Raw genomic sequence first — 27,437 nt, 5'->3', positions numbered from 1 at the left:
CATGCCATGAATCAGCAACAGACACTAATTCCATAAGGACAGGCTTTTTGTTTCATTTTTTAAACCTGAAACCGATGCCTTTAATCAGTTGACGAAGCTTTGTGCATGACATAATTGGGAAATTAAAACACATTCATAAGGACAATGGGCTCTCATTCATTCTTTTCAACTATGTTCTTGTAAAGGTCATCTGTAAGTAGAGAAACAGACTACCCAATAATGGTTTTAGACTAGGTCTTGAATCCATACCAGTGAAAATAAACTGCCTTGGTTCTGCATATGATTTAGTCTGAATGGCTGATGACTTCAGCATTGCCCTTCTCCTTCTTCCTTCCTTCCTTCCTTCCTTCCTCCTGTGATCACATTTTTGTCTTCTGAACCATAAACGATTCTAGTGTACATGTACTTAATGTGGCCCTCAATTCTGTAAATACATTACTTAAGGATTTGTACTGCAGAAGAGCAGAGTAACTCCTTCAATCACAATGAATTTCACAATGCTTATGGGTACCAAAAGGAAGTGATGATCGAATAAGTATCCTTGGCAGAGATTTTTACCACTATTGTAATGGGTGATGCAAACAGTGTCTAAGTTCTAACTTCTTTTGGTAATGGGTATGCTGTGCATTTCCATCAAGTTGTCTGTCATTAGTTATTTCATTGGGAGGAAGATGTTATGTTTCAGTTGTGGAATTGGCCAAGTATACGACTCACCTAAAGCTCAGTGGGATGTTCATTGATCCTCTTGGACACCATCTGCTCCTGAGCCTTACTGGCAAGCATGCTGATCATGAGGTGCTGTATCTCGCCAGGAAGTCCACTAAACCTAAACAGGTTTGTTCTTCTCTATTTTATAACCTGAAGATACTAAGTAGAAACATCAACATGTTGACATTATCATCATCATTGAAAAAAAATTAAAAGTATGGTGATAACAACAATAATAATTATTATTATTAATCATCATCATACAGCCTCAGCTAGTTTCTGCTTGTTGACTGTATGGTCAGCGTTCTAACCTTTGGTTCAAAGAACCCCAAATTCAATTCCCTGCTGGGCCGGGAGTTTGAACTGCACGTGATTAATTCGTCTGGCTCAGGATTTTTGTCTTTATCTTAATTCACTTCTCCTTACCTACACACAACACATGACACTCCCAGCCACCACAGAAGTACACAGTAATGAATACAACCCTCTGTAGTGGGTTGGTGTCAGGAAGGGCATCCAGCTGTAAAATTGGTCCAAATTTGCATCCCTTGCCTACCCCAGTTAATTGGGAAAAAGGTCAGGAAGCAGAAGATACTATCTCAACTATCAGACTTTTTTTAATGCCATGTGTCAATTTTGGTGGGTTTTTTTTAATTCTACCAGGTAGCAGAGAAATCAGAACTCTCTTTTAGAGATCTATATTTCAAGTTCAATCAATTTTTTTTTTCAGGTAAAGACCAGATCTATGGCCAAATTTAATCAGATAAGTTTTTTGGAGGTAAATTCCAGATCTATACATACATACATACATACATACATACATACATACATACATTATCATTATAGACTGTTATGCCTTTCAGCGTTCAGTCTGCAAGCCTCTGAGAATTTACTAAACGTCGCCACAATCCTCGATTTGCAACTAGTGTTGTGGCTTCATTTAGTTCTATACCTCTTATCTTTAAATCGTTAGAAACAGAGTCTAACCATCGTCATCTTGGTCTCCCTCTACTTCTCTTACCCTCCATAACAGAGTCCATTATTCTCCTAGGTAACCTATCCTCCTCCATTCGCCTCACATGACCCCACCACCGAAGCCGGTTTATGCGTACAGCTTCATCCATCGAGTTCATTCCTAAATTAGCCTTTATCTCCTCATTCCGAGTACCCTCCTGCCATTGTTCCCACCTGTTTGTACCAGCAATCATTCTTGCTACTTTCATGTCTGTTACTTCTAACTTATGAATAAGATATCCTGAGTCCACCCAGCTTTCGCTCCCATAAAGCAAAGTTGGTCTGAAAACAGTCCGATGTAAAGATAGTTTCGTCTGGGAGCTGACTTCCTTCTTACAGAATACTGCTGATCGCAACTGCGAGCTCACTGCATTAGCTTTACTACACCTTGATTCAATCTCACTTACTATATTACCATCCTGGGAGAACACACAACCTAAATACTTAAAATTATCGACCCGTTCTAGCTTTGTATCACCAATCTGACATTCAATTCTGTTGGATTTCTTACCTACTGACATCAATTTAGTCTTCGAGAGGCTAATTTTCATACCATACTCATTGCACCTATTTTCAAGTTCCAAGATGTTAGACTGCAGGCTTTCGGCACAGTCTGCCATTAAGACCAAGTCGTCAGCATAGGCCAGGCTGCTTACTACATTTCCACCTAACTGAATCCCTCCCTGCCATTTTATACCTTTCAGCATATGATCCATGTAAACTACAAACAGCAAAGGTGAAAGATTACAGCCTTGTCTAACTCCTGTAAGTACCCTGAACCAAGAACTCATTCTACCATCAATTTTCACTGAAGCCCAATTGTCAACATAAATGCCTTTGATTGATTTTAATAATCTACCTTTAATTCCATAGTCCCCCAGTATAGCGAACATCTTTTCCCTCAGTACCCTGTCATATGCTTTCTCTAGATCTACGAAACATAAAGACAACTGCCTATTCCTCTCGTAGCATTTTTCAATTACCTGGCGCATACTGAAAATCTGATCCTGACAGCCTCTCTGTGGTCTGAAACCACACTGGTTTTCATCCAACTTCCTCTCAACGACTGATCGCACCCTCCCTTCCAAGATGCCTGTGAATACTTTGCCTGGTGTACTAATCAATGAGATACCTCGATAGTTGTTGCAATCCTTCCTGTTCCCTTGCTTATAGATAGGTGCAATTACTGCTTTTGTCCAATCTGAAGGTACCTTACCAACACTCCACACTAATTTTACTACTCTATGAAGCCATTTCATCCCTGCCTTCCCACTATACTTCACCATTTCAGGTCTAATTTCATCTATTCCTGCTGCCTTATGACAATGGAGTTTATTTACTATCCTTTCCACTTCCTCAAGCATAATTTCACCAACATCATTTTCCTCCTCACCATGAGCTTGACTGTTTGCAACACCACCATGATGATTTCCTTTTACATTGAGAAGATGTTCAAAATATTCCCTCAACCTCTCCAGTGATTCCCTGGGATCTGTTACGAGTTCACCTGAATTACTCAAAACACTGTTCATTTCTTTTTTCCCTCCCTTCCTAAGATTGTTTATTACTGTCCAGAAAGGTTTCCCTGCTGCTTGACCTAGCCTTTCCAGGTTATTACCAAAATCTTCCCATGACTTCTTTTTGGATTCAACAACTATTTGTTTCGCTCTGTTTCTTTCATCTACGTACAAATCCCTGTCTGCCTCGGCCCTTGTTTGGAGCCATTTCTGATAAGCCTTCTTTTTACGTTTACAGGCTGCTCTCACTTCATCATTCCACCAAGATGTTCACCTTTTCCCATCTTTACACACAGTTGTTCCTAGGCATTCCCTTGCTGTTTCTACTACAGCATCCCTGTATGCCACCCATTCACTTTCTATATCCTGAACCTGCTCACTGTCTACTGTTCGAAACTTCTCACTAATCATATCCATGTACTTCTGTCTAATTTCCTCGTCCTGGAGATTTTCTACCCTTATTCGTTTGCAGACAGATTTCACTTTCTCTACCCTAGGCCTAGAGATACTTAGTTCACTACAGATCAGATAATGGTCTGTATCATCGAAAAATCCCCGAAAAACTCGTACATTCCTAACAGATTTCCTGAATTCAAAGTCTGTTAAGATATAGTCTATTATGGATCTGGTACCCCTAGCCTCCCATGTGTAGCGGTGAATAGCCTTATGCTTGAAGAATGTATTCGTAACAGCTAAACCCATACTAGCACAGAAGTCCAGCAAACGCTTCCCATTCCCATTAGCTTCCATATCTTCCCCACATTTACCAATCACCCTTTCGTATCCTTCGGTTCTATTCCCAACTCTCGCATTGAAATCGCCCATTAGCACTATTCTATCCTTGCTGTTGACCCTGACCACGATGTCACTCAATGCTTCATAAAACTTGTCAACTTCATCCTCATCTGCACCCTCACATGGTGAATACACGGACACAATTCTTGTCCTAATTCCTCCCACTGACAAATCTACCCACATCATTCGCTCACTTACGTGCCTAACAGAAACTATGTTGCGTGCAATGGTATTCCTGATAAAGAGCCCTACCCCAGACTCTGCCCTTCCCTTTCTAACACCCGTCCAGATCTATGGCTGTTTTAATTTGTTGGTTTTTTTTAACCGAGTGAATGGCTGCGCTGTTTGGGTCATGAAACTCTCGGCTTGCATTTAGGAGATAGTGGGTTTGAACCCCACTGTCAGCAGCCTTGAAGATGGTTTTCCATTTTCATTTTCACACCAGGAAAATGCTGGATTTGTACCTTACCTAAGGCCACGCTCACGCAAATTGTACCAAAAAAAAAATTACAAAATTTGGATAAACACCAGATCTATGGCCAGGTTTAATTAATTTTATTAGGCAAACTTCAAATGTGTATTCTTAGGGCAGAGTCTCCTTGTGAAGGTTGGCGATCCAATTGATTATGATTACTCACAAAACAGCGGCTCAAAAGTTTTTAATAGAAGTTTGTCCATACCAACGATGCAAGTCTTCAAGCCGGGAACCTTGCACACTCAACAGAACATCACCATTTAATCTTCCCCTTGATGATGAGTTAGGAAAGCTCATGATGTGCCCAATGTACCTGAGCTTTTGTTCCTTGATGCTTGTTAGCTCTTTTTTCTTTTTCCTATTTAAGAAGTTGTGAAGGTCGTCATTGGTCTTCTTCTCTATCCAGGATATTCGAAGCTGTCTTCTGTACAAGTAGGTTTCCACTTTTCCGGCAAGAGCTGAGCATCCAGCCTTCAAAACTGTATAGAAGGACAAGGGAAAACATAGCATCGCAACATCCAATTCTGAGCTGAAGGTTGAGATCTCTGCTGGTGAATAGGGTCCTCATACTGTTGAACAAACTTTTGACTTACCCGATTCTGGTTAAGATTTTGTTTTTGGAATTGTGATGTTCACTGTGGTCCCAAGGTATTTCAAGCATAACACTTGCTGAACAATTGTTTTGTTGATGTACCTGTGTTAGTGCTTTCTAAAATACAGTCGGCTTGGTCTTGCCAGTATTCATGAAGAGACCAAATACTGCGCTGTTCGTTATAACATTATTAATAGTAACGTGAAGTTCGGTAAGGCAACTGGCTAACACAACCCTATCATCAGCAAAGTGGTTGTTGTTAATGACGTTGCCATTGATCCTGATGCCTAGGTTAACATCCTTGACAGGTTCTCTGAATACAACCTCAGATTAGGTGTTGAAAAGCTGATGGGACTGGACACAGCCCTTTTGTATGCCTTTTCATATAGCTGTGTCCTCAGTTTTGGCTTCCTCTATTTTGACTTCCGCTGTTCGGTTCCAGTAGAGCTGAGTGATGATACATCGATCACCAGCATCAGCACCAGTAGTTATTAAAATCTCAGCAAGTTTCGCATGAGATATGCAATCAAAAGCTTTTTGGTAGTCCATAAAGTATGCGTACATGTTGATATTCATATCCGGGCATCTTTGAGTCAAAACATTCAAAGAGAAAAGAACCTTGCAAGTTTCCAGTGCATTTCTAAAACCAAACTGGGTATGGCCAATTTGGTGTTCACATTTTGCATACTGGCTTTTTGAGCCCAAGTTGGCTTGTTTGATCCTGACTCAGTCTGGTGGTATTCGAAGGTGCTCAAATATATCAGTCTTGCGTTGATAGATCTAATTCCTTCAATATAGCTTTATATGGCTTGTAATATTTCCTTGCATGTTCCTTGATTTTCTTATGGAGATTAAACAAATCATGTTTGTACTACAGATATTCTATTTATCTGCATATTTCCACCAGCCAAAGTTCCTTTGCTCCCTGCATTTTCTTCCCAGGGAAAATAATAAATGAAGAAGGTAAATTTACATTTCTACTGCAGCAGGACCAGTAGTTTCATCAGTCCTGGATGAGGTACTTTCTTGAAGTGATCTTTTCCCATAATTTTTATTTTAGTTAATCACACTTAGCATTTCAAATACTGTATAATTGATTCTTAGAATTCTCATCGCTAAGCCTTGTCCTCTTTGGGGGAAAGTACCTCTTTGCATTTACTGAAAAGATGCTCTACAGAGACATTTAAAGGTATATCTATGTTCAGTTTTAAGAACATTGTTAGAATAGACATCATAGTTATCCCAGTGATCATTATCGTTTCCCTTGTACAGTGTGATCTTGGATTGGCTTGCAGATTATTGATCTCCATCTCTCCCTGCCTTTCCACTATTCTTTATTAAAGACATTGTGCAAGTGGCTTCCTTAGGTCTTGTTCAATTTGTTGTCTCCATTATTTTCCGAGTCTGCCTCTTCATCTTTTCTCCCTAAACTCCAGTTCAAGCATAGACTTTGGAATTCTCATTCGCCCGTTCTTTTCATTATTAATAATAATAATAATAATAATAATAATAATAATAATAATAATAATAATAATAATAGCGGTGTGTGGCCTCCGGAAAGGCCTGGATCAGGTCTTTTCAGTTGACGCCCAGTAGGTGACCTGCGTGCCTGCGAGGATGGGGTCCTACCTGAGATGAATTCTAACTTTGAAGACACCACAAACTCTCAGCCCCTGAGCCAGGGGAATTAACCAATGAAAGTTTAAGTGCCCTATCCAGCTGGGATTCAAACCCAGGACTTTTTGGACCAAAGGCCAGTGTGCTAAATATTTAGCCATGGAGCTGGACAATAATAATGGTATAACCTCAGCTATAATGTGCAGGGACTATGATTTGACTGCTTGTAGGCTGCCTGCATGTCAGTTTTGATGTCCTGTATTCTTCTTCCAGATGGCAGGGAAACAGGAAGACTATTGAACACTGTTGGTGAGGTTTTTTAATTCATTTTGTTCAATAGGCACCAAATATGTCTTTTACCTGGCATCCTTCAACATGGAGTGCCGAATGAAGTTTTATTTACTCTTCAAAATTTTCCACCACAGGATTACTGGTCATCTTAGCTCAGTTGCAATCAGTTGTAGTGGTACCAACTACCTAATTGTTTCTCAACAAATTTGTATGAAGTGAGTGCCTAAATTTTTAGGCACTTCTAGTTTTCTAAAATGTAAACTTTGATTTACTTCATAATACCATTAGTTATAGAAAATTTGCAAAACAAGTGGAATTCAGGCTGAATTTTAGGAGTAGATGAAGTCTCATGCTTAGCTATCATTGACAACTAAGGTTATGTTACAAGGAGATTCTCACCTTCCAATACTTGTCAGTTTCTATAAGGAACTGACAAGTATTGGAAGGTGGGAATCTCCTTGTAACATGACCTTAGTTGTGTTGAGCCAATATGGGACAAAATATGAGATTTATAAGCTGTAGTTATCATTGAACAAATCCTTGTACTGACAAGGGAGTTAGCACAACTTGCGATAGCAAATGCAGGTGAATTCTGGTTTGTATGAATATGTTTGAAGTGCTGATTACAACACTGTATAAATTAAGTGCCATCACCAAGTACACCGTAAGTTACGAAGATTCGCTATTCCGCTCAAAGTAGACCATATCTGACATGATATCGTTGCTTTAGTAACTTTAGACACAGTAAATTTTTTCTTATATCTACTTTAGTTATTTTACGTGTCTGCTATGGTCGACATGCCGCGCTGTGTCCAAGGTCACCCGACGCAGTTGTCAATGCAACATCTAGGGGAACCAGACAGACATTCCGCATAAGAGAAAGGAAGCTAGTATAATAGGGACCTCCGTCTGTGTTGTATCTGCTTCAACCGTTCATAAAGTTCCTTCTGTTTGTGGTGTTTCCAATTTCGTTGCGAGTCACTGTCACCGTAATTGTGTGATAATGAATCCTGCCAATATAGTGAGTATAATTGTTCGCCATTACGAACACAAACGAAGATCCAGAGAAATTACAGTAAGTGAGAGAAATGCAGCTGCATTCATAATCAATGTGATAGACGAAACAGTGGCAAACAATGGTAATGATATACATCAAGAAAATACAGTAGACTATATTGAAGAATATGAATACGCAGAGGAAGAATTATCTGATTGTGAAAACATTATGGACGATCCAGAACCTGACTGTGAGGAAGAGTCGTTAATTAAAAGTGATGGAAGCCAGTCATCTGCATGTCTGCCAAGCCCACCAGAGAGGAAGAGGTGGGGTGCTGTATCTTTTGAAAAGGCAAAGGAGATAATTTAATTCCAAGATTCTGGGAAAACCAAATGATTAAGCTTCAATACAGTACAGAAACGATATTGTATGGTGCAAGACGTACATCATCTATGATATTTACGTCACGTAATAGAAATAGGGGAGCTAGGCCAGCGCTCAAAACTTCCCCTGCTTGACGATTATGTAGTGGAAAAATTCAGGGTGGCGAGAACTGTTCTGGGTGCTAATGTTCACAGCAGGGATATTCGTGCTTGGGGTTTAGAAAAGGCTTGAGAAATAGGACTGACTCGATTCACTGGATCTATCCATGGATGGTTTGCACGGTTTAAACAGACACACCATCTTGGTTCACAGGCAATAACAAAATGTGTAACCACTAAAGCCTGGAATACAGATGGTGGTGTGAAGGAACAATGTGACGAGTTTCGCAAAGAGGTAATGTCCTTAATGAATACCATGGAACGTATACAGATTTATAATACCGATCAAAGTGGTATACGAAAAATACTTCACTCATTGCAAACTCTGCAGTACAAGGAGAGAAGTCTGTAAGAAGTTCGGTGCGGAGTGATCATGCAACAAATTCTTACACCATCCAACCCGTTACTTCAGCAAGTGAATACGTGTTTCCAATGTTGCTGGTTATTTACCAGGATCCTAATGGTCAGTTTGGAGTGAGTAGTGCAGCACATGCTGAAACCACAAAATCTGGTTCAAATCGCTTCAAAGTCCGGCCTAATCACGAAACAAATCGTGACGCAATTCTTTCAAGATGTGTACTTCCGATATGCAGCACAGCTTCTGGTTGAATCCCTCGGGACATATCGTGACAGAACGCATATCGATGCTATCCGACTTCAAAATAGGGTGTATGTATACAGTCAAGACCATCCCTCCTGGGTGCACACCTTACATTCAGCCACTTGATGTGCTATTCTTCCGACAGTTCAAGGCGGTGTTGAAGCGGATTGAAGATCACATTATCCTAACGATTATCAGTTCACACCATCGTCGAAGGGTTCCATTTTGTTCGTGATGTAAATTCTATACAATCAGTTCTGTTCTCCAGTCTTCGCTGACTTTGTTCGGTATTCCTGGACTGTAGCTTGATATGATGACTTCAGACCAGAGAGGTTTCAATCACCACCCGAACATATTTTTGATGTTCAAAAGCCGTGTGACTCGGAAGACTGCTTATTGCAACCATTCATGAAGTGTTATTACTGTGATAAGCAACTCTGTTTTCGGCACTTTATACTCTGTGGACATGCTCATCCTCGTAATCTTTTGCCAAGAGCTACCAACAACCCATATTTTAAACTCTGTGTCTGAACATGCGCCTGATTGTAAAGTGCAGTGTAATTGTCGATGGCAAATATTGTGCACATATTTGTAATGTACATGTAAAACACTTAAATACAAACTAGAAAGTTTTTGCAATTGCGATTGTGAGCACAAGTAATCCCCTCTAAAATTTCTGATTGCCTATAGATAAATTCAAGTTTTTTAAGTTGTATTGCATATATTGTTGAGTTTTACTGTTTAATTTAACCTACAAGATTGCAGTATGATTTAATGTATTAAGAGTATATAGTTCTCTTCTTTACTCAGCCTAACAAACTGAAAGGCCATGAGATCACTGCTGTTGGGTGGAACTTCGCCAATGATTCTGATGCCACGACAGGCCCTATCCTCCTTGGAACATCGAAGGGCCTCATTTTTGAGAGCGAAATCATGCTGGAAGGAGACCGCATGTTTCAGTCTGGACTTGAGCAGTACTGGAGGCAGGTGAGATATTATTATTATTATTATTATTATTATTATTATTATTATTATTGTTGTTGTTGTTGTTGTTGTTGTTGTTGTTGTTGTTATTATTATTGTTGTTATTATTATTGTTATTGTTATTGTTGTTGTTATTGTTGTTGTTTGAGTCATCAGTCCATAGACTGGTTTGATGCAGCTCTCCATGCCACCCTATCCTGTGCTAACCTTTTCATTTCTACGTAACTATTGCATCCTACATCTGCTCTAATCTGCTTGTCATATTCATACCTTGGTCTACCGCTATTGTTCTTACCACCTACACTTCCTTCAAAAACCAACTGAACAAGTCCTGGGTGTCTTAAGATGTGTCCTATCATTCTATCTCTTCTTCTCATCAAATTTAGCCAAAATTTAGATGTATGGCTTTTCAGGCGCTTGCTCTATTAACCAGCACTTCGTCTTAGGTCTGACACTAGACTCGTCAGAGTGGGATGTGTCAGACCCTACCCACTTATGCTGGGGTGTATGCAGGTAGGGATGGCAACGATTTATCGGTTTTTATGAAATACCGATATTTTCCTTTCGATTTATCGATATATCGATATCGAAATTTTGATTTGATTTATCGAATAATATATCGGTTTTTCCATTAATATATCGTTTTTCTTTGAATTATTATTTTCATTAACAACATCCGCACTAGAGAACGCCGATAATTCTGCAAGAGATGGTGCTAGTGAAGGTGGAATTACAACCTGGAAATATCCAATCTAATCAATACCTTGCTCTGAGCCTCTGGTAGGCCGGACTATAATTCGAATACAAACGGTGGAATATGTAACACAGTTGCCTCCGCATGGCAGTTTACACAGCGCGAAATACGTTCTAGTTCCAGAGTCACCGCTAGACTTCGTGTTAGCCCTCCACCATTTAACAACACAGACTATATGGAAACTGTGAAGGAAAAAGGTAAGTTTAGGTGAGATAAGCCTTAAAATTCATTATAAAAGGCGTTGATTTGTGTATTCAGCTTGTGATGAGTATATGGTTTATATTTAAACGTAAAGTTATGAAAATAGAAGCCTCCGCGAGTCAGGTGGCAGCGCGCCAACTTCTCACCGCTGGGTTTCGTGGTTCAAAACCCGGTCACTCCATATGAGATTTGTGCTGGACCGGTTTTTCTCCGGGTACTCCGGTTTTCCCTGCTATCTTTCATTCCAGCAACACTCTCAAATATCATTTCATTTGTCAGTCATTAATCATTGCCCCAGAGGAATGCGACAGGCTTCGGCAGCCGGGAAATTTCCTATTCTCGCCGCTAGATGGGGCTTAATTCGTTCCATTGCTGACCCGGTCAAATGACTTTAAACAGGCTGTGGATTTACATTAAGAAAATGTGCATATTTTGTGCATATTGATAAATATACAAGAGCCGAGAGAGTATTTATTGTAAACATTCTATTCACAAGATGTTTATTGCGCGTGATAAACAATGGTTTATTGCTGTGCACCATTCTGCAAAAGTAAACTTCAGAAAGGTAGTGGCATTTATTTCCACGAGCAAATGTGGAACTACGAGAAAAATTGGTCTTAATTATGTCATGTCGCGGTGACGAGAAAAATAGCATGTGGCAACCTTCCTCGAAGTCTGTAGTATGTAGTGAACATTTTGAAAGCACGTGTTTTAGCATTTCTACTAAAACTAGTCGCAATCAATGCCAACACTTTTTTTCAGGGTATTTGCATGGCAAGACTAGGTTACGTACTAATACTAAAATGTTTTAATTCCTCCCCTGAAGGAGGAGGCGGGCCTCTTAGATGGTGACTCCGTCTGTGAGGCCGGGAGATTTGTTACGGCGAAGGAGATGCTCGGAGATGGTGAGGGGGTTGGCGGCCGTGGCCTATACTAGGAACCCTCCCAGCATTTGCCTTATTGCAGGAGAATGGAAAACCACGTAAAACCATTCTCAGGAAAACCGACAGTGGAGACCAGCCGTGAGGTCCAGCCCTGTCCAGTCTCCCGAATACAGAGACGAAGAGCCACCCTTCCTCTGTTCGGTTGGCCGGTCGGAGTGCAGAGCTGTTGGACCACGGACCAGCCGTGGCCACTTGTGGGCCGAGACCCACTCTGCATTCATCGACGAAGGCTCTGTGAATACTGCAGTGTTTTAAAATATACTATGAAGTATTTTCATTTTTATTAGGATGTGTACTTTCCGGTTGCAATTATACTACCTGATTCGTATGAGCTCATCTTGAATTACTCGGTGATACATTTATTTTTCTTCATTAAACGTCATAGAAATATCACTTTCCTACTCAAAACGCAATGTTTTATATTTGTAATGTGCTTTTATGTGCAAGTTATTATCGTAATGCCAATTGGAATCGTGCTGAGGAATGGAGGGAAAACCTCACATCCAGCGGCGATATTTGAACTGCTGCTACTTTGTCAATTTAGTACTTGAAGAGACCGTGCATGCTGAGGCCTTTACTTATCTCGTAGGCATCGATAACACCTAGGGACGTTCCGATATAATAAATATCGATATTTCATTCGATATCGACATGCCGATATTATCCTACTATCAAAACAAAATAGCGATATATCTCGATATAAAATTATTTCTTTTCCAAAATACAAGGATTTGAAATTATATTGAAGTTCTATAAATCGGGGATCTATTAACAATATGCAACTTGTTTGAAGCCATCAAGAAATATTTAATTTGTTTGTATCTATCTGTACATAATACTGAATGATTAAAAATTTTGATTTGTTTGTATATAATTCCGAATTTGATTGATTCCTTACTTTATAAGGTAAGGCGGCAGCTAAGAATTTAAGTCCGTTAAAATGTGCAGCATGCTTGAAGCCATCAACAATGTTTTGATTTGTTCGAATCTGCTTCTATGTATTACTAAATGATTGGAAAATTTCATTTGATTTTATGTCATTCTGAATCTGGTTTGCACGTAAATTTGAATGTTTCAACAAAACAGTTAACCAAGAGACGTAAGCGTGCTAAGACCTCTGTAGTGTAGTGGTTAGTGTGGTTAGCTGCCACCCCCGGAGGCCGGGGTTCGATTCCCGGCTCTGCCACGAAATTTCAAAAGTGGTACGAGGGCTGGAACGGGGTCCACTCAGCCTCGGGAGGTCAAATGAGTAGATGTGGGTTCGATTCCCACCTCAGCCATCCTCGAAGTGGTTTTCCGTGGTTTCCCACTTCTCCTCCAGTCGAATGCCGGAATGGTACCTAACTTAAGGCCACGGCCACTTCCTTTCCTCTTCCTTGTTTATCCTATCATTGCAATGATAAAACCATAAATACTTGCACGGTAGATGCTGCATCATATTCTTAACTATTTTCAGCCATTTCTACTAATTTACGAGGTTTATATGAACATCAAGCATTACTGACACTACTTCTTTCACTCTAAAAAAGCTATTTATTCAGGATCTATGCCTCGACTGCTGTCTTGTGGCTGCGGGTGAATGAAAATTTGTGTTATGGAAGTATAACCCTAGCAACCGTGCAGGCTAGTGGTCATCTGAAATTAGCAGCCGTTGATGGATAATTTCCATGGATAATTAAACTGCGAATTCCAGTAGCAGGATAAACTCAACCAACCAGTCGCGTGCACAGGCAGAATAAACCAATATTGATATATATATGCATTGAGATCTGGTGATGATATTGTAGTTACTCTTGGGTTACGATATATCGATATCGCTTGAATATACCGATATATTATGTGCAATAAATATCGATTATCGAAAATAAGTTTTCAATATATCGAAAAATCGATATATCGGTATTTTTTTTAAAACTGCCATCCCTATATGCAGGTGAACTTATCAGAAGCCTCTTATGTGGCACAGTCTGATAACTGCATACGGGAGATAAAACTCCACAATGGAATTAATGCCCGCCTAGCAATTCCAAATGGTAATTCTAAATTCCCATGGAGGGAATTAGATATTTTTCCACCAATAGAGCATATCAAAAATCAGATCAAAAATTAGATGTATGGCTTTTCAGGCGTTTGCTCTATTAACCAGCACTTCGTCTTAGGTCTGACACTAGACTCGTCAGAGTGGGATGTGTCAGACCCTACCCACTTATGCTGGGGTGTATGCAGGTGAACTTATCAGAAGCCTCTTATGTGGCACAGTCTGATAACTGCATACGGGAGATAAAACTCTACAATGGAATTAATGCCCGCCTAGCAATTCCAAATGGTAATTCTAAATTCCCATGGAGGGAATTAGATATTTTTCCACCAATAGAGCGGGCATTAATTCCATTGTGGAGTTTTATCTCCCGTATGCAGTTATCAGACTGTGCCACATAAGAGGCTTCTGATAAGTTCACCTGCATACACCCCAGCATAAGTGGGTAGGGTCTGACACATCCCACTCTGACGAATCTAGTGTCAGACCTAAGACGAAGTGCTGGTTAATAGAGCAAACGCCTGAAAAGCCATACATCTAATTTTTGATCTGATTTTTGATATGCTCTATTGGTGGAAAAATATCTAATTCCCTCCATGGGAATTTAGAATTACCAAATTTAGCCAAATCGATCTCCTCTCACCAATTCGATTCAGTATCTCTTCATTCGTGATTCGATCTATCCATCTCACCTTCAACATTCTTCTGTAACACCACATTTCAAAAGCTTCTATTCTCTTTCTTTCTGAGCTAGTTATCGTCCATGTTTCACTTCCATACAATGCCACGCTCCACACGAAAGTCTTAAAAAACATCTTTCTAATTCCGATATCAATGTTTGAAGTGAGCAAATTTCTTTTCTTAAGAAAGCTCTTCCTTGCTTGTGCTAGTCTGCATTTTATGTCCTCCTTACTTCTGCCATCGTTAGTTATTTTACTACCCCAGTAACAATATTCATCTACTTCCTTTAAGACTTCATTTCCTAATCTAATATTTCCTGCATCACATGCCTTCGTTCGACTGCACTCCATTACTTTTGTTTTGGACTTATTTATTTCCATCTTGTACTCCTTACCCAAGACTTCATCCATACCATTCAGCAACTTCTCGAGATCTTCTGCAGTCTCAGATAAAATAACAATATCATCGGCAAATCTCAAGGTTTTGATTTCCTCTCCTTGGACTGTGATTCCCTTTCCAAATTTCTCTTTGATTTCCTTTACTGCCTGTTCTATGTAAACATTGAAAAGGAGAGGGGACAAACTGCAGCCTTGCCTCACTCCTTTCTGGATTGCTGCTTCTTTTTCAAAGCCCTTGATTCTTATCACTGCAGACTGATTTTTATACAGATTGTAGATAATTCTTCATTCTCGGTATCTGATCCCTATTATCTTCAGAATCATAAATAGCTTGGTCCAATCAACATTATTGAATGCCTTTTCTAGATCTACAAATGCCATGTACGTGGGCTTGTCCTTCTTGATTCGATCCTCTAAGATCAGACGTAAAGTCAGGATTGCTTCACGTGTTCCTACATTTCTTCTGAAGCCAAATTGATCTTCTCCCAACTCAGCTTCAACTTGTTTCCCATTCTTCTGTAAATAATACGTGTTAGCATTTTGCAGGCATGAGATACTAAACTAATGGTGCGGTAGTTTTCACACCTGTCAGCATCGGCTTTCTTGAGAATAGGTATAACAACGTTCTTCCGAAAATTGGATGGGACTTCTCCTGTCTCATACATCTTGCACACAAAATGAAATAACCTTGCCATGCTGGTTTCTCCTAAGGCAGTCAGTAATTCAGAGGGAATGTCATCAATTCCAGGTGCCTTGTTCCTATTGAGGTCACTCACAGCTCTGTCAAACTCTGACCTCAAAATTGGGTCTCCCATTTCATCAGCATCAACAGTCTCTTCATGTTCCAGAACCAAATTATCTACATCTTTACCTTCATACAACTGTTGGATGTGCTCCTGCCATCTTTCTGCTTTGTCTTCTTTCCCTAGAAGTGGCTTTCCATCTGAGCTCTTAATATTCATACACCTAGATTTCCTTTCTCCAAAGGTTTCCTTGATTTTCCTGTATGCAGCATCTACCTTTCCCAGGACCATACAGCCTTCAACATCCTTGCACTTCTCCTTCAGCCATTCTTCCTTAGCTACCTTGCACTTTCTATCCACTTCATTCTTTAATCGCCTGTATTCTTTTCTGCCCTCTTCATTTCTAGCATTCTTGTATTTTCGTCGTTCATCAATCAGGTCTAGTATCTCCTGAGTTATCCACTGATTCTTAGTTGATCTTTTCTTCCTTCCTAACATTTCTTCAGCAGCCCTACTGACTTCATTTTTCATGACTCTCCACTCTTCCTCTATAGTGTTTCCTTCAGCCTTTTCATTTAGTCCTTGTGCAACGTGTTCCTTGAAACAATCCCTCACACCCTTTTCTTTCAACTTGTCTAGATCCCATCTTTTTGCATTCTTTCCTTTCTTCAATTTCTTCAACTTCAGATGGCATTTCATGACCAACAAGTTGTGGTCAGAGTCCACGTCTGCTCCTGGGAAAGTTTTGCAATCCAACACCTGGTTTCTGAATCTCTGCCTAATCATAATGAAGTCTATTTGATACCTTCCGGTGTCTCTAGGTCTCGTCCGTGCATACAGCCGTCGTTTGTGGTGTTTGAACCAAGTATTGGCAAGGACTAAATTATGATCAGTGCAGAATTCAACCAGCTGACTTCCTCTTTTGTTCCTTTGTCCCAATCCGAATTCTCCTACTGTACTACCTTCTCTTCCTTGGCCTACCACTGCATTCCAGTCTCCCATCACAATTAGTTTCTCGTCACCTTTTACATATTGTATTAAATCTTCTATCTCCTCATATATTCTTTTGATTTCTTCATCATCCGCTGAGCTAGTAGGCATATAGACCTGCACTATTGTGATGGGCATTGGTTTGGTGTCTATCTTGACGACAATAATTCTTTCACTATGCTGGTCGTAGTAGCTTACCCGCTGCCCTATTTTCTTATTCACCGAGCTCGATAGCTGCAGTCGCTTAAGTGCGGCCAGTATCCAGTATTCTGGAGATAGTAGGTTCGAACCCCACTGTCGGCAGCCCTGAAAATGATTTTCCGTGGTTTCCCATTTTCACACCAGGCAAATGCTGGGGCTGTGCCATAATTAAGCCCACAGGCGCTTCCTTCCCACTCCTAGCCCTTTCCTGTCCCATCGTTGCCGTAAGACCTATCTGTGTCGGTGCGACGTAAAACAACTAGCAAAAAAAAAATTTTCTTATTCATTATTAAACCAACTCCTGCATTTCCCCTGTTTGATTTTGTGTTGATAATTCGGTAGTTGCCTGACCAAAAATCTTGTTCTTCCTGCCAACGTACTTCACTTATAACAACTACATCTAACTTTAGCTTATCCATCTCCCTTTTCAGATTCTCTAACCTACCACAACGATTCAAACTTCTAACATTCCACGCTCCGACTCGCAGAATGTCAGTATCCATCTTCCTGATGATCGCCCCCTCTCGTGTAGTCCCCACCCGGAGATCCGAATGGGGGACTAGTTTACCTCCGGAATATTTTACCCGGGAGGAAGCCATCATCAGTACATCATTCATACAGAGAGAGCTGCATGTCCTTGGAAATTAGTTACGGCTGTAGTTTCCCATTCCTTTCAGCCGTGTAGCAGTATCAACACAGCTAAGCCATGTTGAGTATTATTACAAGGCCGTATCAGTCAATCATCTAGACTGCCGCCCTTGCAACTACCGAATGGCTGCTACCCCCCTTTCGATGAACCATTCGTTAGTCTGGTCTCTCAACAGATACCCATCCGATATGGTTGCACGTGCGGCTCGGCTATCTGCATCATTGGGGAACGCAAGCCTCCCCACCGCGGCAAGGTCACATGGTTCGCAGAGGAGGATTATTATTATAAAATGGGGATGGGAATCGTTTGCTGGACTGATGCAGACAGGGTATTGTACGTAGGTGAAAAAAAACAGAGCAAAACAAATAGTTGTGGAATCCAAGCAAAAGTCATGGAAAGATTTTGGTAATAATCAGGAAAGGCTAGGTCAAGCAGCAAGAAAAACTTTCTTGACTGTAATAAAGAATCTTAAAAAGGAAAAAAGGAAATGAATCATGTTTAAGGTAATTCAGGTGAACTCATAATAGATCCCAGGGAATCACTGGACTGCTGGAAGAAATGTTCTGAAAATCTTCTGAACATAAAAGGAAATTTTTCTGGTGTCTTGCGAACAACCAAGCTCATGAGGAGGAGGGCTCTTGTTGGTGAAATTATGCTTGATAAAGTGGAAGGGATTGTAAATAAACTCCATTGTCATAAAGAAGCAGGAACAGATGAAATTAGACCTGAAATGATAAAATATAATGGGAAGGGAGGGATGAAATGGCTTCATAGAGTAATAAGATTAACATTGGAGTATTAGTAAGGTTATCTTCTGATTGAACAAAAGCAGTAATTGCACCAATCCATAAGGAAGGGAACAGAAAGGAATGCAACAACTATTGTGGTATTGATCAGTATACTATGCTAGGTGTTCACTGGGATTTTGGAAGGGAGGGTGCGATCAGTGGTTGAGAGTGAGTTAGATGAAAACCACTGTGGTTTCAGACCACAGAGGGGCTGTCGGGATCAGATTTTGAGTTTGCGTCAGGTAATTGAAAGATGCTACTAGAGGAATGGACAGTTATGTTTGTGTTTCGTAGATCTAGAGACGGCCTATGACAGAGTACCCAGGGAAAAGATGTTCACCTTACTGGGGGACTATGGAATTAATTTTTTTATTTTTTTTTATTTTTACAATTGGCTTTAGATTGCACCGACACAGATAGGTCTTACGGCGACGATGGGATATGAAAGGGCTAGGAGTGGGAAGGAAGCGACCATGGCCTTAATGAAGGTACAGTCCCAGCATTTGGCTGGTGTGAAAATGGGAAACACTGGGAGAGTTGGCCGTGTGGTAAGAGGCTGTGAGCTTGCATCTGGGAGATAGTTGGTTTGAATCCCACTGTCGACAGCCCTGAGGATGGTTTTCTGTGGTTTCCCATTTTCACACCAAGCAAATGCTGGGGGCTGTACCTTAATTAAGGCCACGGTCGCTTCCTTGCAACTCCTAGGCCTTTCCTATCCCATTGTCGCCATAAGACCTATCTGTGTCGGTGTGACATAAAACCACTAGGAGAAAAATGGAAAACCATTGAAGACCATATTCAGGACTGCCAGCAGTGGGGTTCAAACCCACAATACTGGCCACACTTAAGTGACTGCAGCTATCGAGCTTGATGGATTGAGTTTATTAAAATCAATCAAAGGCATTTGTGCCTCTCTGCAGATAGTGGTTGAAATTCTTAATCACTATCACTTATTCCTTCACCCTCGATTATGATATTTTCAGGAAGGAAGTCCTTGTCCGTGTGGGAAAAATCAGAATCCTCACATCATTTGTCAAAATTTCGAACGCTTTCTCACTATCTAGTGCTACTTCAGCATGACTATGAGCAGCCATGTTCCTCGGGTAGCAGTTGATTCTCGTTACAGAACTTCCCTTGAGGATATGAACAAGCACAAGCTTCAGTAACGTAGCCAATAGATGTCAGATAGCATATGTTTTTGAATCATTACTAAAAAACATAGAGAAGCAAAGAAACGGTGGCACTTCCCGCGAGACTCAATATATTGCGTGATCCACTAGTTCCCATGTGTAGTCTGTTGCTGGTTGTGTATTTTCTGGGACCGTCCTGAACGAATCACATGGTAGGCTTAGGAGTAACAGTTGTTGGTAGGTGTTGAAATGAGGAGTATTGGGTTGATGAAAAAGTTGGTACTGAGCGAGTTGGCCGTGCGGTTAGGGGTACGCGGTTGTGGGCTTGCATTCAGGAGATTGTGGGTTCATACCCCACTGCCATCAGTCCTGAAGATGGTTTTCCATGGTTTTCCATTTTCACACCAGGAAAATGATGGGGCTGTATACCTTAATTAAAGCCATGGCTGCTTCCTTCCCACTCTTAGCCCTTTCTTGTCCCTTCGTCACTATAAGACCTATCTGTGTCGGTGTGACATAAAACCAATTGCTAAAAAAATAAATAAAAAATTGGTAGGGTTTATCATGTATAATTTGATATTTAGAGTAGTATTATTGTATTTGTGGATACACCTTGAATATTTCAGATTTGGAGGAAGTTAGTGTAATTTGTGATGTATGGAGCGTTGAGTGGGGAAAAACAAACACTAAACATACTCTTCTGTTCAAGTTTAGCAGAGGAGCAAAAACAGTGGAGACAGCTTGAAACATTTGCGCCATGTAGGGGGAAAATGCTTTTGTGGAAAGTAGAACAATAAAATGGTTTAATCTTTATAGACAGGGTCACTTTGACCTGAGTGATTGTCCATGTTCAGGAAGACCATCAGGTTTTGATAAAGACCATACCAGCGAATTGTCAGATGTAGTGAACTGTGACCCGTTAACCAGGTTGCGATATTTGCACTTCATGGGATAGGTTCAGAAATTGGGAAAAAAAACAGAAATCAGCTGGCAGCCATTTGTGGTTCTTTGCTTGCTCGTCATCAGTTAGCTCATGAGCCGCATCGATCATTCCTATCCAGTATTGTTAGTGGTGGTATGAAATGGTTCTGTAGCTGAACATTCGAAAGCGATGAGAATGTTTGAGGCACTGCAAAGAAGCTACTCGCCATTGAAAAGCTTGTGTCCATTCGCAGAAGATATTGTTAAGCGTCTGGTGGGACAGGGAGAGCATCATGTTCTGGGAATTGCTTTCCAGAAATGTAACCATTACTGCAGACGTTTATTGCCCACAGCTCAGGCATCTTGTGGCTGCAGTACAAGAAAACCAACTGGCAAGAAGGCATAAATTGTTGCTGCAACACGATAATGCATGTCCACACTCTGCTTACCTGATAAACAGTTTTCCATGAGCTTGGCTGGGTTTTTCTTCCACATCCCTCTTATTTGTACTCTTTCTGTTCTCTCCGAGAATATTCAAGGAAACTCCTGTGATAATGAAAATGCCTCTTGAACTAGGCTTGATGACTTCTTTATCTCCAAACCAGCAGAATTCTTCAGGTGTGAAATTGAAAAATTGCCCCAGCATTGATGAAAAGTCATTGAGTTAGGAGAATATGGTAACTGATTACAGTAATTTGTATCTCCTTTGTATCTGAAGTATGTAAAAATAAAAAACTTTTATCATTCAGCAAGAAAAGAATGCTTCTAATCCAAAGTGATTAATTTAAAATAGGAGGTTTTTATACTGTCTCATTTCTGTTTGGTGATAGCTACAAACAAACACGCAATAGTTTTATATTTTATACTTATTACTACCCAATTTATGGATTCCCAAACGTGAAAAAGTATACCATGTCAACAGTGTTAAATACAATGGACAGTGTTGTTAAAGTGGGTTGTACAGGAGATTGTGAATAATTTGAAGTGATCCCTTGATCATTAATATTGATGTATCTAGGAGGATGCTATTAGGAACTACCAGATTTTAGATTTTTCACACAAAATGTTCTCATTGTTCTTATAGCGACGATTGATAGTTCAACAACTTTAACACTAGTAATTCTGTAGGAACGTTTGAAATACTTTATTGTTCATTATCTGTATCTGTTGGACAATTTCTTACCTTCACAGTAGATGCTCCTACAGCCTGTAGACACATCCGTTCCCATTATAGCAGGTTTCTGACAGTTCACTGCAGTACCTCTGGGTCAATATTTTTGATTTTGGAGACAGTATTCTTCTTCCATTCGTCAATGGTAACTTGGCTGATTACGATAAACTTAAACTTCGAGATAACCCTTGAAGGAAAATATCCTGTGGTGTGTGATTGGTGGTCTGGGAGGCCATAATGCCTGTGAAATATAATGAATTGACTGTGGCAACATCACTCCAATACTCCGCAGAGCTAAACTCCCATAGTTCCAATGTTGTTTAACACATTCGCTGTCAGCTCCCTCTACAGGTATTTAATCATGTAACCCAGCAATTTTTAGATGCTACCGTGACTCACTAGGTAACATGAAACACAGATTTAACTGTGTATCACTCCTATACTACTAACCCTAAAAATCTGAAAAATTGTACATACCTTCAAAAGATGACTTGGTATGATTATTGACTTGCCATGGCTATTCGTTTCATCACTCAGCGCCACTTGAATTCCAACCGCGTACTGCCGCACTTCAGACACCTCTGGATTGGCACGTGTTTATTTTGATCACTCATGCCACAATGCGAAAAATTACCCGAAGCTGTAGTAAAATTTCCATCTGCCCATCTGGTCAGATATGGGAGTTAATGTGTTAAATCAAAAACCAGTGGAATCCGTGCAGTATGAACAAGGATACTGTGGCGGGTTGTCGGGGTCCATAAAACAGAGAATAAGCATTAATGAACATGAGTTTTTGTGGTTCATTATCATTTATTAAATAAATATAATTTCTGGATTAAAGCCATGTGTCTATATTTAACAAATCTTCAGGAGGAAAAAAAAAAAGAAAAAAAAAAAAGCAGAGCTTTAGCCAAGTTTCATTGGCTTTCATCAGGGTAATGCATATGATGGTCTGTTGCACTCCAGCAACTATTGGCAGAGGGCAGTGACTCAGTAATTTCCCTCCCATCCTCCACAGCTACGAAGGTGGTTTGAAAATTCCGTGCACCACCGGCACGTATCGAGGTCATGTTTAGTTAGTAGGATCTCTTGAATGAACACACACCAAGTTTCAGCTATATTGGTATATTTCTTTGTGTTTGGCATTCGTGTGAATCAAGGAAGTCAAGTGATTTTCAAGAAATGGACGAAAAAGAATTTCGTGTGGTGATTAAACATTACTTTATGAAAGGCAAAATGCCTCAGGAGACTAAAGAGAAGCTTGATAAACATTATGGTGACTCTGCACCTTAGATTAGAACAGTTTGAGTGGTTTCAAAATTTTTGGACTGGCCATATGGGCACAGTGATGCTGAAAATTCTGGACGGCCTGTGGAGGTTACGAATCCAGAAATCATTGATCAAATCCATGATATGGTGATGGATTACAGAAGAGTTAAGGTGCGTGAGATTGCTAGTGCTGTGGGCATCTCGACTGAACAGGTACATAATATTTTTCATAAACGTTTGGACATGAGAAAGCTATCCGCAAGATGGGTGCCACGATTGCCCACGCTTGACCAAAAACGGAACCGTGTGAAGTGTTGCAAGGATGGTTTGCCACTGTTCCAGAAGCATCTCCAGACTTGGCTCCCTCGGACTACTATTTGTTCCCCAATTTGAAGAAATGGTTGGCGGGACAAGGATTTTATTCAAACGAGGAGGTGATTGCAAACACTAATGGGTATTTTGCAGACTTGGACAAATCCTATTATTCGGAAGGGATCAACAAACTAGAACATCGTTGGATGAAGTGTATAAGCCTAAAAGGAGACTATGTCAAGAAATAAAAAAGGTTTACCCCAAACGCGTAAATAGTTTTTATTTTTGCACAGACTTTTCAAATGCCCCTCGTAAGTATGATGATCTCTTGAGCGCAGCCACTAGGGGCAGTGAATAATTAGTTTGTGATTCAATCAACAGACTTCCAATACATATTTCCATGAGGCATTTCTATGCTCATGGTCAGCAGCAGACCATCATATGCATTGTGCTAATGGAAGCCAATGAAACTTGGCTGTAAGCTCAGCTTTTTTTGGGAGGGTTAAAGATTCATTAAATATATTGGTCATACTGATAAATAATTTGAAAAAAAATCATTTAGCATCTCGTACCTTGGTCGTTTTATCAGCTGCTGAAGTTAGCCGATCAGATTGCTTTGCGATGAATTCAAATGGGCTTTACGAGGCTTGGTTGCTAAATATTCAGGGGTCTTAAGACTGGCATGAGAGCACCAGTCGAAGAATAAAACTTCGCCAGGGAAGGAGTTTGCATACAGATCTCATAGTTGATAGGATTGCACCAAAACAAGTAAGCTATGGTGACACTGGCTGAAACCCACTGTGTGTGTTTTTTTTCTTTTTTTTCTGATATCTCAGCATGGCTCTCAAGCTGTTCATTTTTGACCCTCTTATAAATTCAGAACTCTGCTGTTACCATATTTTATTGTAGATTTCATTCAGACTGTATGGCTTTTCATCACTTAGGCTTTTTTTGCTGTCCTCAAAATTAGGATGCCCCAGCCCTAACAGTTTGGCCCCTATGATTCAATTACCCTAGAAGGACGGGTCATTTCGGACCCATATTAGATTTTACAAGAACTCGCATCGTATTTCCATAACTTTGCATCTAATTTATTTCCTATGCATGATACAGACTGTTAGCTTCTCTCCCCACTCCACTCCATCTGCCACCTTTACCTGTTTACCCCCTCCCTACTCCACCCTTGTAAGTCAAGGTTAGAACAAACCTGCCATCCCACCATTTGCAGTAAAGAGCTTGTGAAACTTGCATTATAAGCAGTTTGTTGTAGTTATTGAGCTGTTTGTTGTGGTTGTTTTACGAATGATTCCTCAAATATGGAGCACAGAAGGTATTCGAGACCAGACGATATAAGTTTCCCTCCAGGAACTAAGTGAAGATGACTCTGTTGACTGGTCAGGCCCAGCACCACATGGAAAATGAAATATTGTTGATGGGTGCACCACAAGCACATAGAGACTCTTCATGGATGAATTTATCCTCAAAATCATACAGAAATGTATGGAAACAGAGGCTGAAAGGCAGCTACAATGTTAGAACTGGTCTGTTACTATGGATGAACTTGATGCATTTCTAGGTATATGGTATGCTCGTGGGGGCAACTTGTGCAAGAACCCTGGATTTGAAATCACTCTGGTCCAAGAAGTGGAGACTTGAATGAGATTTGATATCAGAACCTCAAGGTCAGAGAAACACAAAACTGATAAGTTTGCCCTGCTATCAGAAGTACGGGAAAGGTTTATTTCAAATTGTCAGGTTTGCTACAAACCTGGAGCTTTGATTAAAATTGATGAGCAACTGTTCTCCAGCAAAACTCGCTGTCACTTTTTGCAATTTATGGCATCCAAGCTCGACAAATGGGCAGAAATCCTGGACGGCCATGGATAAAGAATAGAAATACATCTTGAGAATGTATTTCTTTATCTAGGAAGGGATGAACAGCGCCCTGAAAATGTGCATTTGGGTGATTATGTTGTTGGGAACTTAATGGCCTCTTTCATAAACAAGGGTAGGAATGTCACTTGCGACAGTTTTTTTTTTTTTTCTTTTCTATTTTTGCATCACTGCAGCTAGCCGAAAAGCTGAAATCCCAGGGAACCAGTCTTCTTGGTACAATAGATTGGGTAAGATGGGAGGGGAGGTTCTGCCAGAGGTGAAAACTTCCTGAGCACAAGTTCTGAAAAGGAATAACAAGATTTTTGACTATTTATCAAGGCAAGGTATGTAAGAATGTACATGTCAGTTCACTTCATCCAGATGTGCAGGTGGGAACGGACAGAAAGAAGAAACCGACACTGTAACATGTTACAACGGAACTAAGTATAGAGTCAACGTTGTGGACCAAATGGCCAGAAAGCATATCATTGTAGGTGGCAGTTACACACATTCAGTAATATTCTTCAAATAGCAGGAATGAACGCTTGGGTGTTGTACAATTAGGTTACACATATAAAGATCTTGCTAAGAAACTTTCTCCTACAACTTGCTGATAAATTTACTGCAGCAAACACTCAGGGTAGAAATAAAAGGACCAATACTACAGATGATGATGATGATGATGATAGTAATATAGAACCTTAATCTGGCTGAAAATGCTGGAAATGCCAAGTGCGCAACAAATGCAAGAAGGGTATGAAAGGTGGGCATGTGTGTAAGGCATGGAAAAAGATTGTCTACAAGAGATGTATTGGAAAAGAGAAAATAGTCACTTGTGTAGAATGTCTGTAAGCTTTGCTCTCAGGACCACCGGAGTATGTTCTTAGTATGGATACATAGGTTAATGAAAATAGAAAACTAATCGCACAAGAGACTTTAATTTTGTATCCATATAATATCTGATTGTGACTCTTAGTTGATTTTACATCCATTTATAACTGAATTTTTGATATGATTGTATGGTTTAAAACATAATATTTAATATAATATTCAATTGGGAAGATCATTGATATTTATTTTCATTGTAGAAAATATATCCCCACTTCTGTATTCACAAATAATGGAATAAAATATATCACTCGAGGATCATTTTTTGACCCCACTGTCTTTCTGGGTGGTACAACTCATTCTGTCTTTCTAGTGTTAACTTCAGCAGCTGATAAAATGACAAAGGTGTGAGATACCGAATTATTTCTTTTATATTATTTGTCAGCATAACCAACACTCTATCACTCACATACCCAGTTCATGTTGTTCCCGACCACCCTATATGTGTGGCTTTAATCTAGAAATATTTAATTAATAAAAGTGAAGTAACGTGTTATCCACCAAATCTAATGAACTATATATATAGTTAATCACAAGTTCACTTGCATTTAACTTTTCTGCGCCAGACACAGTTTTTACTCACAATCGTCATCACACATACAACTCCTGTTCTGCACGTGGCATTTCACACCACAGTGTCATTCCAGAACAGTTCACAATAGCAAGCCACGTTGAACTCTGTGTAGCCATTTGACATACTCTCGATGGATAACTCATTACTGCGATCATCTTACTTTCACTCATGATGGACACATTTAAGACTGACTGGCGTGTGGTAGTTGTGTTCTTTATATAGGCCTACAGAAGATTCTAGTGATTTCCAGTTGTAGATCATTCTAGGTGCCTGGTCCATTATTAATCAGCTTCCAGCTTCATCTAGAACCTTCTTTAATGTGAGCCTCAATAGTTCGCCTGCCTCATTGTTTTGTTTGCTGACGGTCCACTCCACATTATCGGCTGCTGGGCTACAATCGTTATATCTCGCTGACATTATTCCCAGCCGCCCCGCTCTTGACCTCTTTGCCACATGGTGCTATTCTTAAAACCATTCGTTTTATATGGATCAATCTGTACATGCACCACCTTGATCATATGTTTTATATGAAACATCATATTTATATTGAATGAAACTAAACTATACATAATGGATTATCGTGTTCTTTCATCTAATGCATGTTGTGAAAGTATTTTTCTGTATAACTTGTATTAGGTTTGATATCCTTTGTGTGGTAAAATAAGACCATTCAAAATTGACTGTAATAAATCAACAATCATTTTTAGTTGTGATTATTCATAACACTGTGAAATTTGGTTGTGTTGTGTCAAGGTGTCCAAGGGTTGAGTTACGTTG

The 27,437-nt window shown here is 40.0% G+C and overlaps 1 protein-coding gene across 3 annotated transcripts in view; it reads left to right on the top strand.

The window, feature by feature from the left end:
* Positions 1-27,437, top strand: part of dor (vacuolar protein sorting-associated protein 18 dor) — a 291,400-nt gene that overhangs the window by 41,346 nt on the left and 222,617 nt on the right. For all 3 annotated transcript variants that reach the window (XM_067149280.2, XM_067149279.2, XM_067149281.2), the window contains 2 exons: positions 686-834; positions 9,960-10,136. In XM_067149280.2, the coding sequence (XP_067005381.2) occupies positions 686-834; positions 9,960-10,136 (326 nt within the window). The remainder of the gene's footprint in view (positions 1-685; positions 835-9,959; positions 10,137-27,437) is intronic.

This window comes from Anabrus simplex, chromosome 6, assembly GCF_040414725.1.
Source record: "Anabrus simplex isolate iqAnaSimp1 chromosome 6, ASM4041472v1, whole genome shotgun sequence".
Classification (NCBI taxonomy): domain Eukaryota; kingdom Metazoa; phylum Arthropoda; class Insecta; order Orthoptera; family Tettigoniidae; genus Anabrus; species Anabrus simplex.
The sequence above is the reverse complement of the archived record's forward strand: the minus strand, read 5'-3'. Positions and strand labels throughout refer to the sequence as shown.